The sequence below is a fragment of the Gigantopelta aegis genome, chromosome 6, assembly GCF_016097555.1.
Source record: "Gigantopelta aegis isolate Gae_Host chromosome 6, Gae_host_genome, whole genome shotgun sequence".
Taxonomy (NCBI): domain Eukaryota; kingdom Metazoa; phylum Mollusca; class Gastropoda; order Neomphalida; family Peltospiridae; genus Gigantopelta; species Gigantopelta aegis.
The window spans coordinates 78,811,756-78,827,319 of NC_054704.1; the positions used below are offsets into that span (position 1 = coordinate 78,811,756).

Sequence of the window (15,564 nt, forward strand, 5' to 3'; positions counted from 1 at the left end):
TGCTCCGCAAGGCTCAATGGGTAGGTGTAAACCACTTGCACCGACCAGTGATCCATAACTGGTTCAACAAAGGCCATGGTTTGTGCTATCCTGCCTGTGGGAAGCGCAAATAAAAGATCCCTTGCTGCCTGTCGTAAAAAGAGTAGCCTATGTGGCAACAGCGGGTTTCCTCTTAAAAACAGTGTCAGAATGACCATATGTTTGACGTCCAATAGCCGATGATAAGATAAAAAATCAATGTGCTCTAGTGGCGTCGTTAAATAAAACAAACTTTACTTTTCATTCTGCGTGGAGATAACAGGGACATACATTTGATAAACGACATGTGTGACATACTGTTCGCCCATACTAGTGTCGTAGTACTTCACCTGTTTGGATTTTATTTGTTTACCGATTATAATCATTGCAAGTCGGCAGTCAGGTAAGCCAGTTTTACTATTTTACGGGTACCGTTTCATGATACATTTCTCATGATCATAGGGTGCGCTTATATTAGAGGGGGCGCTACAGATAGGAACAATACGGTAAGCTACAGTTTTACATTTCTATCATTGTTATTAAAGTCTCCTCTGCTTCGCAGATTCATTGTATAAGAGTTTGGGGGAAGTCACTTGAAACTGACAGTGGGCAGGTTGCAAATGCCACTCATGATAATGTAACACATGATTTTATCCACTTTTCTTTTAAGTCTCCCACATTTCTGTTAAGACAGTTGGACTACAAGTCTAACTGAGAGTCTAATTTTGAGAAATGATTTCTAGAACGGCTTCTCACTTGCTAGCATTTGCTTCCATCTTAAAATTTGACAAATAAAGAGTGCTTCCCAATCCACAAAAATTAATTTTCAAGCCTTAAGCTGCCTATAAGACTTCAAAAATGTATACCTCAAGACTTGTTAGATTCCGAACACTAATACCATAACAACACCATTGAGTTTGTTATAGCATTAGAGTCTTAACTAAATTAGGACCTGGCCTGGTGCTTATAAAACTATTAGAGTGTAGACTGGAGACTGTAATAAAGTCTGATACACTAATGTCATGACAATGCCATACAAATTGCATGCGTGTGACATCATTAGAGATTGAGTCTGGACTCTATAAAGGTTTTATAAGCACGGGCTCAGGAGTTTTAGTCCCTTGAATGTTTTATAAGTGTGAGCCATAGTGAAATATTTGTTCTGTTATTGGCTAGTCATTAATTGCTTTATGCTTTTATCGGGGAGAGATTTTGTTAAAGTAATTATGTCTTGTGCAATATGTTTTGGTTGGTTTTTCTGTTATTTATAATGGAATTGTTGGTACATGTGGTTCTGTATTTGCTGTGTACTGCATTTAGAGTTCATGTTAAGAGTATTATTAATAAGTAGGTTATTTCTAGAAATGTGTTTAGCTTATGTAGTAATTGTCTGACCTGTACATTTATGTCGGTGTTTATAAATCCATTCTTTATCCACTGATTCCAAAGTGTCAATTTTTGTTTTACTTTAAATGAAAATTGTGTAATGTCAAAACTTTAGTGAATGATTTAATTAGAAAATTAGTGAATGGTATTGTCATTCTTGGTTTTTTACACCTTGTTTAAAAACAAAATAATCTTGATGGATGTTTAACTTTATTTCATGTTCTAAACATCACAGAGTCTAAATGACTCCAATGTATCAATCTGAAATGATCCAAATGTTATGTTCTGTCCATTTTATAATCTACAAATGTATGTAAGCCAGTTACCAAAACTTAGACACATTGTGAACTATACTAATTCTGGATTTTATGGCATCGATACTAGAATAACCTATAGTCCGTCCCACAGGGAACACCTTTTTTCATGCTATGAAATTTACTACAAGTTATTTATTTCTGAGCCGATTGTTTTCTAAAATGCACACAAAAATAATGGGGGTTTTGTTATTTCCAAAACACTTTTACTTTTCTTCTTACGTCAAACCAAACTGAAAGTATTTACAAAAATGTTTGTAAGAGTATGGGACACTATAGAATATTTTCATTTGACAAAGAATTATTTTATTCAGTGCATGATCTTCATTTAGAAGTGGTATCTTTCTGACTACAAGAACAATGGAACTCCAGCAATCAAACCTACTGTATATTATTTGTTTTGTGGCTGGTTGTGTTTTAAAGTTGTTTTTAAAAATGTTGTTTTGTAATGTACTACATATGAGAACATGTACATTGATATATGTATATATACTATAAATGTGGCTATTAACCTGATAGCGTGTAACAATAAATGCGACTGTTAACCAAAGTAACTGTTCAGTGTTACTGTTTACCGTTATACCACACTTCTGTACAGAGCAACTCTTAACTTATACATTGAACCTATGTGATTATAGAATTTGACTGTTAATGTTAACCTATGCAATTGTATAGTGTTACTGTTAAACCTATTTAACTATGTAATGGGTCTGTTAATCTATATGTTAATCTATATGTATTTGGACATTTTTAATTATTTGACTATAAAATATGACTTTTTGACTATTAGACTAGATACAGAATTTTGGGTCTATTATTAGGACTAATAACTTATGTAACTGTTAATCTATGGTACAAAATGAGAACCAGTGTAGAATGTTTGTTAGAAAACACAGACACTGGTGGTTTTTAGTGATCATTGAGATGTTAAAATCTTGACAAAAGGGCAACAGGAACATCATACAATATTTAATTCACTTGGCTAATTTCTCAAAGAGATTATTTAGATGGGTTCACAGTACATAATAAGGCTGTACCCCTATTTGACTAGATAATGGGGAATTAATAACCTCTTTAATTGTACAGTGAGACAGTTAATATATAACAATACAATGGAACGGTTATTATACATGATGAATATAGTATGATTGTTAACATATTCAACAGTATAAAAGATAACTTTTAACCAAATACATCCGTTACCATGACTATCCTTAATAAAAAAAAATTCTGCACCCTGCCATTTTCATAAGTAGAGTTTTATGAAAATGTGACAAGATTAATTAACTTTCATAAACCAACGAAATACTAAGTTTTTTTTTTTTTTTTTAATATAACTGTTGACAATTTCTAACAGCTGTGTGAAGTCTGATCATATTTTATATGTCGTCGGTGTATCATTTCATCATGATTTCACATCATTCACATGTGTTGTACATGTTTTTCTGATATGGTATTTATGCTCCTACTGTTGTTTCTGTTAAAAAAGTCCATGTCTATTACTAAAAGATAGTATCTTCTACAGAATGCTGAGCATGTGAGCAGTGTCTTTTGCCATGTCTGTGTTTGTAATAGTTGTAAATGTCAGAAACGCGGTTTGCGTGGCTCTACTTTTACTGTATATAACCCAGCTGTAGAGCTGGTTCGTGCGATTTCCTTCTGCAGTGAAGATTGTCAGGTGTTGTAAATAGTGAAGTATAAATGGTCTACAGCAATGCAGTTGTATGATAGTTATTTTATTAGCACGTGTTAGATTTTTATCGCAGTGCGTATCTGTGTGTGCAGTATGTATATAATTATTGTTATGCAATCACTGTGTATAGTTTGCGAACAGATCCTGTATAAAATAAACTGCATGCTGTTAGTTAGCCCTGGCTGGTGTTGATACAGTAAATGGGTTCGAGTACTGTAGGTGAAAAATGTATGAATGTTTTTTGTAGCTAAATACAAAATAAAAAACCAAAATATTTATCTTGATGGTATAGTGGTGAAGCCATGTGTTTTAACAAATTTGTGATGTTTTTTTTTTTTTTTTTTTTTTAAGTCTGATTTCACCTTCTTTTTTTCTCCTTTTTTTTTGCATAAATTAATTCTCACAAAGTAGACAGAATTTGATCTGAAATGCTAAAAACAAGAAACCTTTATTTAATTATTGTATAAAGTTTTAAACTTTTTAAAAGATCATTTGAGCCGCGATCAGATTTATCCATTTTATTTTATCAGCATACGTTATTCATCATTTGTTGTTATTGAAGTATGTTTTATAATTACATATACTCGATGCCAGGAAACCCCCAAATATATCACACTTTGGGAATCTCTTTCTGCACTCATTGTCCACTTCAGGTAAAAATCTGTCCTGGAATGATTTATTCCGATCGGTGTAAATATACTGAAGTGGGTACCGACATCAGTTGATTTCAATACAATTAAATAAGACAGACAACAGATGACATTTGTGAAAGCCTAAAAAACCCACTTAAAAAACAAAAAACAAGCCAGATAAATCTGATCGTGGCTTTAGTACTCTACCGAAAATGTGTTGGAGCCCGATAGGGAACTTGTATTGTTTTATCAGTACTCTCAAAATGCTTATTTTCAACTGGGCGTAAAATCCCTGTTTACGACTAGCAGGTGCTGGGTGCATTATTCCAGCATGGGCTCCAACCCAGAATGAGTCTTTACTGTTCATTGGGGAGATGTAAGACTAAACGCTAACAACTGGACATTAACTCCTGTCCTGGATTTCCAAGGCAGATGACATACTAATTATGATTTGTTGATCTGTAATGCTGTTATCGTTTCTAGTCATTGTTGTAAATTGATAATAAGGATACAATAGGGACTTGTATTAGTTTTTAATACTTCTGAACGAGTACTTAAATATATATGAGATTATTATGGTTACTACTACAGGGTTACCCCAAGTACATTGTTGGTCAATTGGAGACATTATATGTCAGTACACTTTCAAGAATATCTGGTTCGAAATCATTTGCTTGGTCTTTGCTTATTGATATGGGTTCTAGTGGGTTTTTAAAAATGTATTTTAAATATATATTTTGCTGTTCTGGTGGATGATACATTGCTAGCACCATTTGCTTAGCTTTTATTGCTTGTGTTGTAAAGAGCAACCGTTCAGAATCAGAAATGACATTACATCACGTATATTGAAATTTAGCAGATGGGCAAATTGTGAAACAAATTAAACCAAATCAAAAACCAACCAAAACTTAAAACATATACGTAAAAGGTTGTGCATGTAATAAAACAGGGTGGGTTTTTTTCCATTCAGATTGTTTTACATATATGTTTTGTAATCTTTCTTCTTTCTTTTTCTTTTTTTTTTTAAATAAAAAAATCCATATATTAAAGTGTACTATATGTATTTTTAAGAAGAAAACAAAATAAAAAGATATACGTATTGTGTACTATACTCTTCAAAAAAGTAGGGGAACTCTAATAAGAATTTACAATTGCCAAAATTGCAAGGTGCTGTGGGGAATGGTTATATGATAATAATGAATTAATTGGGCAAACATTACAACCGGTAGTGCAGTATTACAGTAGGTTTTATGACTACCAAAGATCTTGAAGGACGATTGGGGTCAGAAGTGAAAGTTGATGTTTTTTGTGTTTTTTATCAGTAAATCGCAAATTCAAGCAATAAAAATTACTAAAAACAAAACAATAACAAATGTATGATCAACAGAATGAAAAAGATTGACAGAAATAATGTTCCACAGTGATTAATCGACCTTCCTGGAAATTGTCAAAATCGAGAATGACACCCCACGCACGTAATGCACGTGAAAACTATGAAATGTGTTTCGGTGTGTTGATAAACAGACCTGAACGTTCTTTACTAGGATGTCTGTGGTCAAAACATATGTTCGATCTGATAGTTGATATTAACATTAATATTTCAGGTTCACCTACTTTTTTTTTAAGAGTGTATACAAGTTATCCATTATTGAGCTGGCTCATTTGTTTATCACAAATAAAACTTACATTTTAGCGTCTTATGAAATGCGACGACACTTTGTAATAATACACAGGTGTCAATGATACGATATGTATCATTGCACTGAAGCAAGAAAGAAGATAAAACACGATGTATAAACTTGATTCTGTAATCATCATAAACATATTAAATTCCTAACATATACATCCAACTTGTTTTGTTTTTATATTGTTACCCTTTAAATATTGATTACAAACTCGTAACTAATTTGTGGTACGTTGGTAGTCTGCCATAAATACATTTCCTTTTTTAAAAAAACAAGGAAAAGCCAGAGGGATTGACGTGTGTGCCATAGTAGTGCTGTGGAGTGGGGGATACCTGTAGACACTCCTAGGTTTTACAGGTTTCCTGAATACAAATTTTGCATGCGTTCCAAAATTGAAAGCTGAAATATATCCATGGGTTACTTTCTCGACAGTGATGGCTTCAAGTTGACATTTCTCAATGTTAAGTTTTCTCATTTATCTCCATTTCATATCCTAGACTAATGAACCCGGTTTAGTCAGGCGCGTAATGCAGTGTTAAAAGCGCATTTAAAAAAAAATAATAAAAAAAAATCTTGTAATAAGCATATTTGCATTTGGGTTTTTTTCTGGTAGAATGCAGAAAATTAAATTGCATTCCAGGACATCTAGTTTTCAAAACCTGCCTGAGAATGCTCCGTAATCCCTTTAGATAGAATTGAAGGAAGGAAAGAAATGTTTTATTTAATGACGCACTCAACACATTTTATTTACGGTTGTATGGCGTCAGTCATATGGTTAAGGACCACAGATATTGAAAGAGGAAACTCACTGTCGCCACTCCATATGGGTTACTCTTCGATAAGCAGCAAGTGATCTTTTATATGCACCATCCCACAGACAGGGTAGCACATACCACGGCCGTTGATATACCAGTCGTGGTGCACTGGCTGGAACGAGAAATAGCCCAACGGGCCCTTTAGAATTGACGTAACGCATTACCATGGGTGTCTAACCAGTTAGCTAACTTCTATACCATGTCCTTCCTATATAGTCACTTAAAAATAATTTTCAAAATAATATATTTTTTGTTAGTAATATATGCGATTGTAATTGTAACGAAATATTTGGTTGCACAGTACAATTGTTCATTGTAAGTAATTATTTCATTTGATCCAACAGTTGGGTACACGTCGGTGGTGTTTTTAATGGGTAGGCATATATTCCGTGTGACGCATACATTTTACGTTCTTGGAAATAAAGAATTTAATTTAAAGTAATATTTCTCATGATAAATTTTACTTGTGGAATGCAGCAAATTGGATTACAAAATTATACCGAGTTGCGTAACTCCGGACCCTGCTTTGCGTCCTCGATTTCAACCCATCAGTCTTAGACTTTCCCCTGCAAAATTTCCTGCACACGCGCTTGTTGCTTGCACCTATCGATGTTCACCGGCCTCGGTGGCGTCGTGGCAGGCCATCGGTCTACAGGCTGGTAGGTACTGGGTTCGGATCCCAGTCGAGGCATGGGATTTGTAATCGAGATACCGACTCCAAACCCTGAGTGAGTGCTCCGCAAGGCTCAATGGGTAGGTGTAAACCACTTGCACCGACCAGTGATCCATAACTGGTTCAACAAAGGCCATGGTTTGTGCTATCCTGCCTGTGGGAAGTGCAAATAAAAGATCCCTTGCTGCCTGTCGTTAAAAAGAGTAGCCTATGTGGCGACAGCGGGTTTCCTCTAAAAACAGTGTCAGAATGACCATATGTTTGACGTCCAATAGCCGATGATAAGATTAAAAATCAATGTGCTCTAGCGGCGTCGTTAAATAAAACAAACTTTACTTTTTTACTATCGATGTTCATCCCTAAGGTACATGGTGCTTTAAAAGACTACATAGTATTTCTGGGTTAAACATACATATTCTTGCTTGGAATATGCGGTTTTTGTACATCCTTGTGTAGTTTTGGTTGATCTGTCTGTATGAGCATAATGAGGTCATTGCAGTGCCCATTTGATGTGCCCCATAAGTTTCATGATATTGGGGTTTTGTTGGGGCTCCCGTTTTTGTAGCGGGGAAGGCTGATTTTTGTCCGAATCGAACGAAAATGCCCGAATCACGTCGGTCGTAGCCCACGACTGTTTTACAATATCGTAACGCTAAGATGGCTTCGAAAATATGGGCCCCGATTCCTCAAAATTCTTATTAATAAACGTAAAAATGCTTTTTCCGGTTTTTTTGCTTTACATCTATTACTTATTAACGGCGCTATGCTCTCTAGAGGAATAACTGGCTGCAGATCTGTGTAGGCGACTGGCAATAGCCAGCCAAGTGAAAACTAAACTAATGGGTCTGTCGGTTGCGCTGTGTCGCGGACTTTTCAGACATTAGTGTAAATCTGTTTCCCTGGGCACTTTTCAGACATTAGTGTGAACCTGTTTCCCTGGGCACTTTTCAGACATTAGTGTAAACCGGTTTCACTACAGCACTTTTCAGACATTAATGTAAACCGGTTTCCCCTAGGTCTACTTTGTGGGCTGGGGTGGTTTGTTATTCATCCTTAGTAGTCATTGAACAAACTTTTAAATAGTTAAACATGTCGTACTTTAATGCAGAAAATACACTGTGACAGTTTTTCTATTGTAAAAAAATTCTTCTACCCAGTAATACGTCATATGCAGTACAATGCTAATACTAATGATTGTCTGCTTAATGGCCCACACCAACATATTGTTTAAACTGGTTAAAACTGACAATTGTTATTTGAGCTTGAATCTACTGTACTTAGCGGGATAGTGCATATAAAAGATCCATTGCTGCTAATCGAAAAGAGTAGTCGGTGGAATGGTCGCAGCGGGTTTCCCATCTCATCATGTGGTCCTTAACCTTATGTTAGACGCCATATAGCCGTAATTTAAATGTATCGAGTGCATCGTTAAATAAAATATTTCTTTCTTTCTTTCTTTCAATAGTGTAGCTTTCACAAACAAATTAACGAAACTTCAGTGAGCAACATATTTAATCATTTAATACTGTACAAACTCTTTACAAATAAATAAGAAAAACAAAAGAAATCATGAAGTTTCAAATCTAAATTCCGTCTTAACAAATTTAGCATTTTCATACAATTTTCTTCACACAAAAACTGAACAAAAATCGGCCACTTCTTAAAATATAGTCACTATTGCAACATACGTGTTTATCGTTTGGTTTATTACACATGTAGCTGTCATGGTAGGTGATATTCCAAACTAGGCACATGAACAAAAGGTAATCTAGTAATAAATTAAAAACAAAAACAGTTATAAACAATATGAACGTAGAAATGGACTATCAAAGATGTTTATCAAGGTAATAGAAATTTACCAGGACACAAACAGAAACATACATCGGTGTACATATAAACTGATAGAACATACAGCGTTGAGCGTTTAGAGTACTTAGGCTCGTGTGCAAAGAGGTGAATATTTGGAGGTCGACTCTTCCTACCCGCTCCAAATGAATTTTCTTCTTGTTTTTTAAAATGTATTTTCCGGGGAGCATCTATCCCCGTCAGTGGGCCCATTGGGCTATTTCTCGTTCCAGTCAGTGTACCACACGACTGGTATATCAAAGGCCGTGGTATGTGTTATCCTGTTTGGGATTATCCATGAAAAAGATTCCATGCTACTAATGGAAAAATGTAGCGGCTTTTCTTCCCAAGACTGAAAATATTTTCTTAAATTACAGTTACTGTACATGTATAACTGAAGTCTCTGTGAAAATATTTTCTTAAATTACAGTTACTGTACATGTATAACTGAAGTCTCTGTGAAAATATTTTCTTAAATTACAATTACTGTATATGTATAACTGAAGAGTGTTTTCATAAAAAGTCCAAAATTTGAGAAAATGGTAATAACAACATAAATTGCTAGGAATTATTTATAACCGTGGGGTATTGCTCATTCCATGGAATCACAGCATGGTCTGTAATTATAGTTCTTAGTACGGTTTGAGTTTCGACCATAAACATTATACTCCGATGTAATACAAAGACGCACTAGTATTAAGTGTACCGAGACAAACAGAGAGAGAGAGAGAGAGAGAGAGAGAGAGAGAGAGAGAGAGAGAGAGAGAGAGAGAGAGAGAGAGAGAGAGGAGAGAGGAGAGAGAGAGAGGGGGGGGGGGGTTGAGTTTGCCTATGTTTGAAATAGGTTTTGTTATCCCGTTTAAGAACCGATCCAACGAGAAATAACAGACTTTTTCTACATCATCAGTTCATGCATACTGATTTCCGTTCATGTAATCAGCTTACGGGGATCGGGCTCTAGATCTCGGGTTAGTCTGGCATTTCATTTTGACATGATGTTCAACACATTTTATCTGAATATTTTATATTTCTTTAGTATTCCAGTGCCAAGTCAACCAACAGATCCTCCATTATTATTATGGTTTTTAAAAAATTTATTTATGTTCTTCGATGGTTCTTACCATTTACGTTGCACTTGTTTACAGTTATCCGATCCCACGTACTCCGAAAGACAACATTATGCTTATACAACTGTGAGAACAAGGAAGGGAAACGTTTCGGCGGATCACCTTGCTGCTTATCAAAATGAGTAGCCCATGAAGTGTCGACAGCGGGTTTCCTCTCTCAATATCTGTGTGGTCCTTAACCATATGTCCGACGCCATATAACCGTAAATAAAATGTGTTGAGTGCGTCGTTAAATAAAACATTTTCCTTTTTCGGCGGATCATTGCTTGGACTAGATAACAAAACACCGAAATCACAAGAGCTAGCTATCATAATGACTGGAAAAGTTAAAGTTTATTTTTGTTTAAAGACACCACTAGAGCACATTGATTAATTATCATCGGCTACTGGATGTCAAACATTTGGTAATTCTGACACGTAGTCACCAGAGGAAACCCGCTAATTTTTCCTAATGTAGGTCAGGTCAGACCAGTGTGTTTAACGTGCACATTCAGAACAAGCTGTTGTAACGCATGCCTGTCCTGGGCACAGGTGCCGGCCTCGCTCGGCTCCTCCGTCCAAGATCTGGATCTAGCTTCATTTTGATCTTTTGATCCGGGTATAACCAACCATATTAAAAAATCTTATTACAATAGAAACATGGAGTAATTAACGATTAATTAAAACAAAATCAGTATAGAAATATAAATCAGCAGAATTTGTTCTTCTAGAATTGCTCTCAAGTGATAGTCTTGTTTCGTTGGTGTCTTACATACAACAAATCCAACAACACCTTCAAAATAAGAACAGTTCAGCAAACACCGTATCTATTACAAAATTAAAGACACTGACACCAGACGACCAAAAACACATTGGATATGGCAAAATTAATCATTTACGTCAGAAGTAAGTGATGTGTTATTTAACAGTAGAAAAGCTATAATGGTGGAACATATTTTAGATAAAATAATATCTACGATCAGTGCCTTTAAGACAAAATATACACCCCATACAAAATAAGCAAGTTAAGTTTTTTCCTCTTCATAAATAATCTTTCCTATTGAATATCGACGTTTTTAGCAATATCAATAATATAACATACACACATGCCTGTGCCAAGACCCCCACCCAGAAAAAAACGTCCGTAGCATAAATTGAGCACATACGAACATACAATTAAAAATATATATAGCGTCGATCATAAATTGGGTTGGGTTATTTTGGAAGGTGGGTGGGAGGAGAGACTACATGAAATATTCCACACAACGCATAAGCAGGCTGCTAAGCACATATCACAGTTTATCAGCGTTGTTTTTGATGAGAAGGTCGTTACGTCACTACGTGTAGGATTTGGTGCGCCGCGTGGTCAGTCTGAAAGTACAACACAGAATATTACTATGACAGACGTAATTATTAGCAATAACACTGTCTAATATAATTGTTAATAAGCAAATACGACAGCGGCTCTTATTAGTAAATCATTATCGTTACATAATTTGTGATTAACATGCACATAATTTAAGATGTCAACTTGTCAATTAAATAACCGGTAACAGGGCTTCATTCCAACAAATTGGTGAAACATCAATATTCATGATTAGGAAATAGTACATTCCGTCTGAAATCAGTATTATACTCATACTCAGCCGGAGTACTCTGTCGTTCGAGAGCTAGACGGACGTTTAGGCGATTGCAATCGCTCTCACATAGAATGAGAGAGAGAGAGAGAGAGAGAGAGAGAGAGAGAGAGAGAGAGAGAGACGGAGGGAGAGAGGGAGGAGGGAGAGAGAGAGGAGGCGGAGAGGAGGAAGAGAGAGCTGAGGGGGAGAGAGAGAGAGAGAGAAAGAGAGAGAGAGAGAGATGAGAGAGAGGGAGAGAGAGCAGAGAGGAGAGAGAGAGAGGGGGAGAAGGAGGAGAGAGGGAGACACGGAAAGAGGAGAGAGAGAGACGGAGAGGGGGGGGGGAGAGAGAGAGAGAGAGAGATGCAGAGAGAGAGAGAGAGAGAGACGGAGAGAGAGAGAGAGAGAGAGAGAGAGAGAGAGAGAGAGAGAGAGAGAGAGAGATTGTACTCTGACTATCTCACAACTGTAATAACAAATGGTGTTGCCGACATGGGACACGTGGTGGATGTATCACAGTCATACGTGTTATAGATATTTAAATCATAAGACAAAATTTCATAATATTTTCTTGTTTTTAATCAACTTTAAGGTGATACCACGCGATATGAGTGCCTCGTACGAGAACAACCGATTGCAACACAGTAACCAATAAAATCGTAATGTTGGTCTTGTCACAATCGGCTATTCCCGCAGGAGGCACTCGAATCGTGTGGCGTCGGCTGTACTCATATGGCGAGGTTGGCGGCTATTCCTGTAGGAGGCACTCGAATCGTGTGGCTTCGGCTTTACTCTTGTGGCGAGGTGGGCTTTTTGCGAGATTACAAAACTGACAAGATCGTCTGTGACAAATCCGTTTAACATATCAAATGACCTTGTCATATAGTAGTTCTTTTACATTCCTCGAGTTCAGGTCAATGTTGTGGTCGCATCTGCTTTGTTTACTTTTGTCCAAATGTGTTCAAATTAGAAAGAACTAACAGCCATCTAGAGCCAAGTGTAATATAACTGTCAGTTAATGAATTAATGAATCGCCTACATCGGTTTCTTCTTTCTGTGGTGAGACGGTCTTATTGACAATCGCTCATCGTTCTCATCAATCAACCTCTGCTTCTTATTGATTCTCATTCTTTTAATATTAAAAAACCCCATACTTTTTAGTTGACATTCATATATCTTCATTACTGTAATGCACCCCCGGCGTTCCAATAATCGAAGTAATTTTAAGATTTAATTTCAATAAACCATCCTTCAAATTAAAGACAGACGCCAAACTAATTACATTGCTGACCCAAGTTAAAGGGACATTCCTGAGTTTGATGCACGTTTTAAGATGTTATCGACTAACAAAGACTTTTTAACGATTGTAATTACATATCAAATATATTTTTCTGCATAACATATTAGTGGCTGTATATTAAATGTGTTTCTGATCGTTCTAATATTTGTACTAGGTTAAATTTCATTTTATTTCCAAAAACTATTTTTTTTTCGTACGTACGAAATTATTTGAAGACAATATCCAGTTTGGGCTTCATACAAATATTAAGACGACCAGAAACGCATTGAATATATAGACACTGATATTCTAAACCAGAAAATATATTTAATATGTAAGTTTACTCGTAGAAATATTTTATTAATCGGAAACATCTTACAATGCAGCAAACTCAGAAATGTCCCTTTAAGATGCAAATTTTGCTCTACTTTTAATGACAATGCTTACAGCTTATGCAGAGGGGAGGGTTTTTTCTCTCTTTTTTTGTTTAAAGGGGCTGTCCTGAGTTTGCAGCCATTGTAAGATGTTTGTGATAACAGAACCTGGTTGGCGACTACCATTTCATGGTAAATACATTTTCTTGTTTAGAATACCAATGTCTGTATATCGAATGCGTTTGTTGTTGTATACTAATGTTTGTAGCACTCAGTTTTTACTTTAATTCGTGATATATATTTTATCGTACGTACGAAATTATTGGGAGGTAAAATCCGGTTTGGGCTACTACAAGCATTAGGACAACAACAAACACCTTGTAAATACAGGTACTTATATTCTAAATAAGAAAATGTATTTAATTTGTATGTTGCGTCATCGAAAAGGCTCTATTGGTCGGAAACATTTTACAATGGTTGTAAACTCAAGACTGTCCCTTCAAAGCCGAAGAGGCAATCATCGAAAGATGCGAGCGTTACGACAAATTCAGTACGTCTGAAAATGTACAAACGATACTTACTTCGTAACAGGATTAACCGGTGTTATATCTGAATGTTGAGTCACTTCACCGACTGTTTCATTCTGACCACTCCTGGTCAGGCTAAACACACCAGACGTAGACGATTCCACGAACGCCATGTTTTTAATAACAACGCCAGTTCCGCCATTACCGGACTGAACAACTCCCGACGTCTCGTCCGTTTTAAAACACTCCTCACTCGTCCTACCAGAACTCTGGTCGTCTGGATTAACTATAATGGGAGGCACAAGTTTGAATATGTCCACGTAAATACCATCGGGAGATTCGACCACGTCTACGTCCGAACTCGACGACATATTGAAGGCATTGTTAACTTCGGAACTCCTCGGTTTCGTCACGTCCGGTAAGGACTCGGCTTTTCCCGTATCCGTGTCCTTCATGACATCCGGAAGGGAGACCTGCTGGTTCTCCTGGAATGGCTGGCACGGCGATCGACGTGTGTTCTGACTGCTGCTCTGATCCTGGGGATCAGACTTGTTGCCGACGTACACGTTCCTGTGGAACAGCTGGTTTCTCACGTGGACGTATTCTCTACACTTGCATTCCGAGAACTCCTTCACGGGTGCCACGGGACAGAAGAATTTCTGTACTTTACATTTGATCCTCTTCAAGAATGCTTTCCGTAGAAGAATGTACAGCCATGGATCCAGTGTCTGGTTCAAGCTAGCCAGGCGCACAGCCACCAAACCAAAAACGGGATTCGACGCTCCTGTTGCCAGGGTGATTGTTATATAGATCTAAAAATAAACATAAATATATATATCTTTGTTTTAACCTGTGAAAATTGACACTATGTTAGGTTAATCTTCAAAGCTGTAACGCATTTGGATAAATTTACAATAAGGTAAAACGAGTCTGTGACGTTGAAATGGGGAAATACCCTTAAAAATAGACTAGAGCTCGTCTCTACAACCGTTACTTCTCAGATGTATGTACGTTTCTAAAAATATGAAGAAAAAATACATTTCCCAAATATAGGTATCGCACTCCTGCAGACTAACAAGAAGAAATATTTTATGTTTATATACTGATGACATATAACAATTGATCTTTTCAGAGACTTAGTCAGTGCTTTTGTTTGTTCTACAAGTTTCTTTCGTATGTCCTTTTCCAAAGATTACTGTTTTTTAATGGTAAATAATTCTTAAGTCCATTGAATGGTGTGTGTGTGTGTGTGTGTGTGTGTGTGCGTGTGTGTGTGTGTATATATATGTGTGTGTGTGTATGTGTGTGTGTGTGTGGTGTGTGTGTGTGTGTTCGATCTTACATCCCAACAGACTTACTTATACAATGGTGCGACATTTCTAACAACTACCATGTTCTGTCTTTTTTTAACAGAATTATTTCAAAGCAAGACGCTAATATTCTGTGAACGTATTCAGATATTATTTGAAAAAGAAAAATCATCTTTTTTTATTGTTCCACTTTCAAAGACACAAATGAGAAAATATGCGATGAGATAGGCTTCCCGGACATTCTTTTGAGTACCACAAACAACGTTCGTCTGGCCCGATGATGATATT

The 15,564-nt window shown here is 36.4% G+C and overlaps 1 protein-coding gene across 1 annotated transcript in view; it reads right to left on the minus strand.

The window, feature by feature from the left end:
• Positions 1-10,636: 10,636 nt before the first annotated feature.
• The window catches only part of LOC121373906 (prostaglandin E2 receptor EP4 subtype-like), an 80,973-nt gene continuing 76,045 nt past the window's right edge, over positions 10,637-15,564 (minus strand). Inside the window, exons 4-5 of the mRNA XM_041500720.1 lie at positions 14,021-14,778; positions 10,637-11,538 (exon numbers count right to left, since the gene is read on the minus strand). Coding sequence (XP_041356654.1) covers positions 11,505-11,538; positions 14,021-14,778 — 792 coding nt within the window. The 3' untranslated portion in view covers positions 10,637-11,504. The remainder of the gene's footprint in view (positions 11,539-14,020; positions 14,779-15,564) is intronic.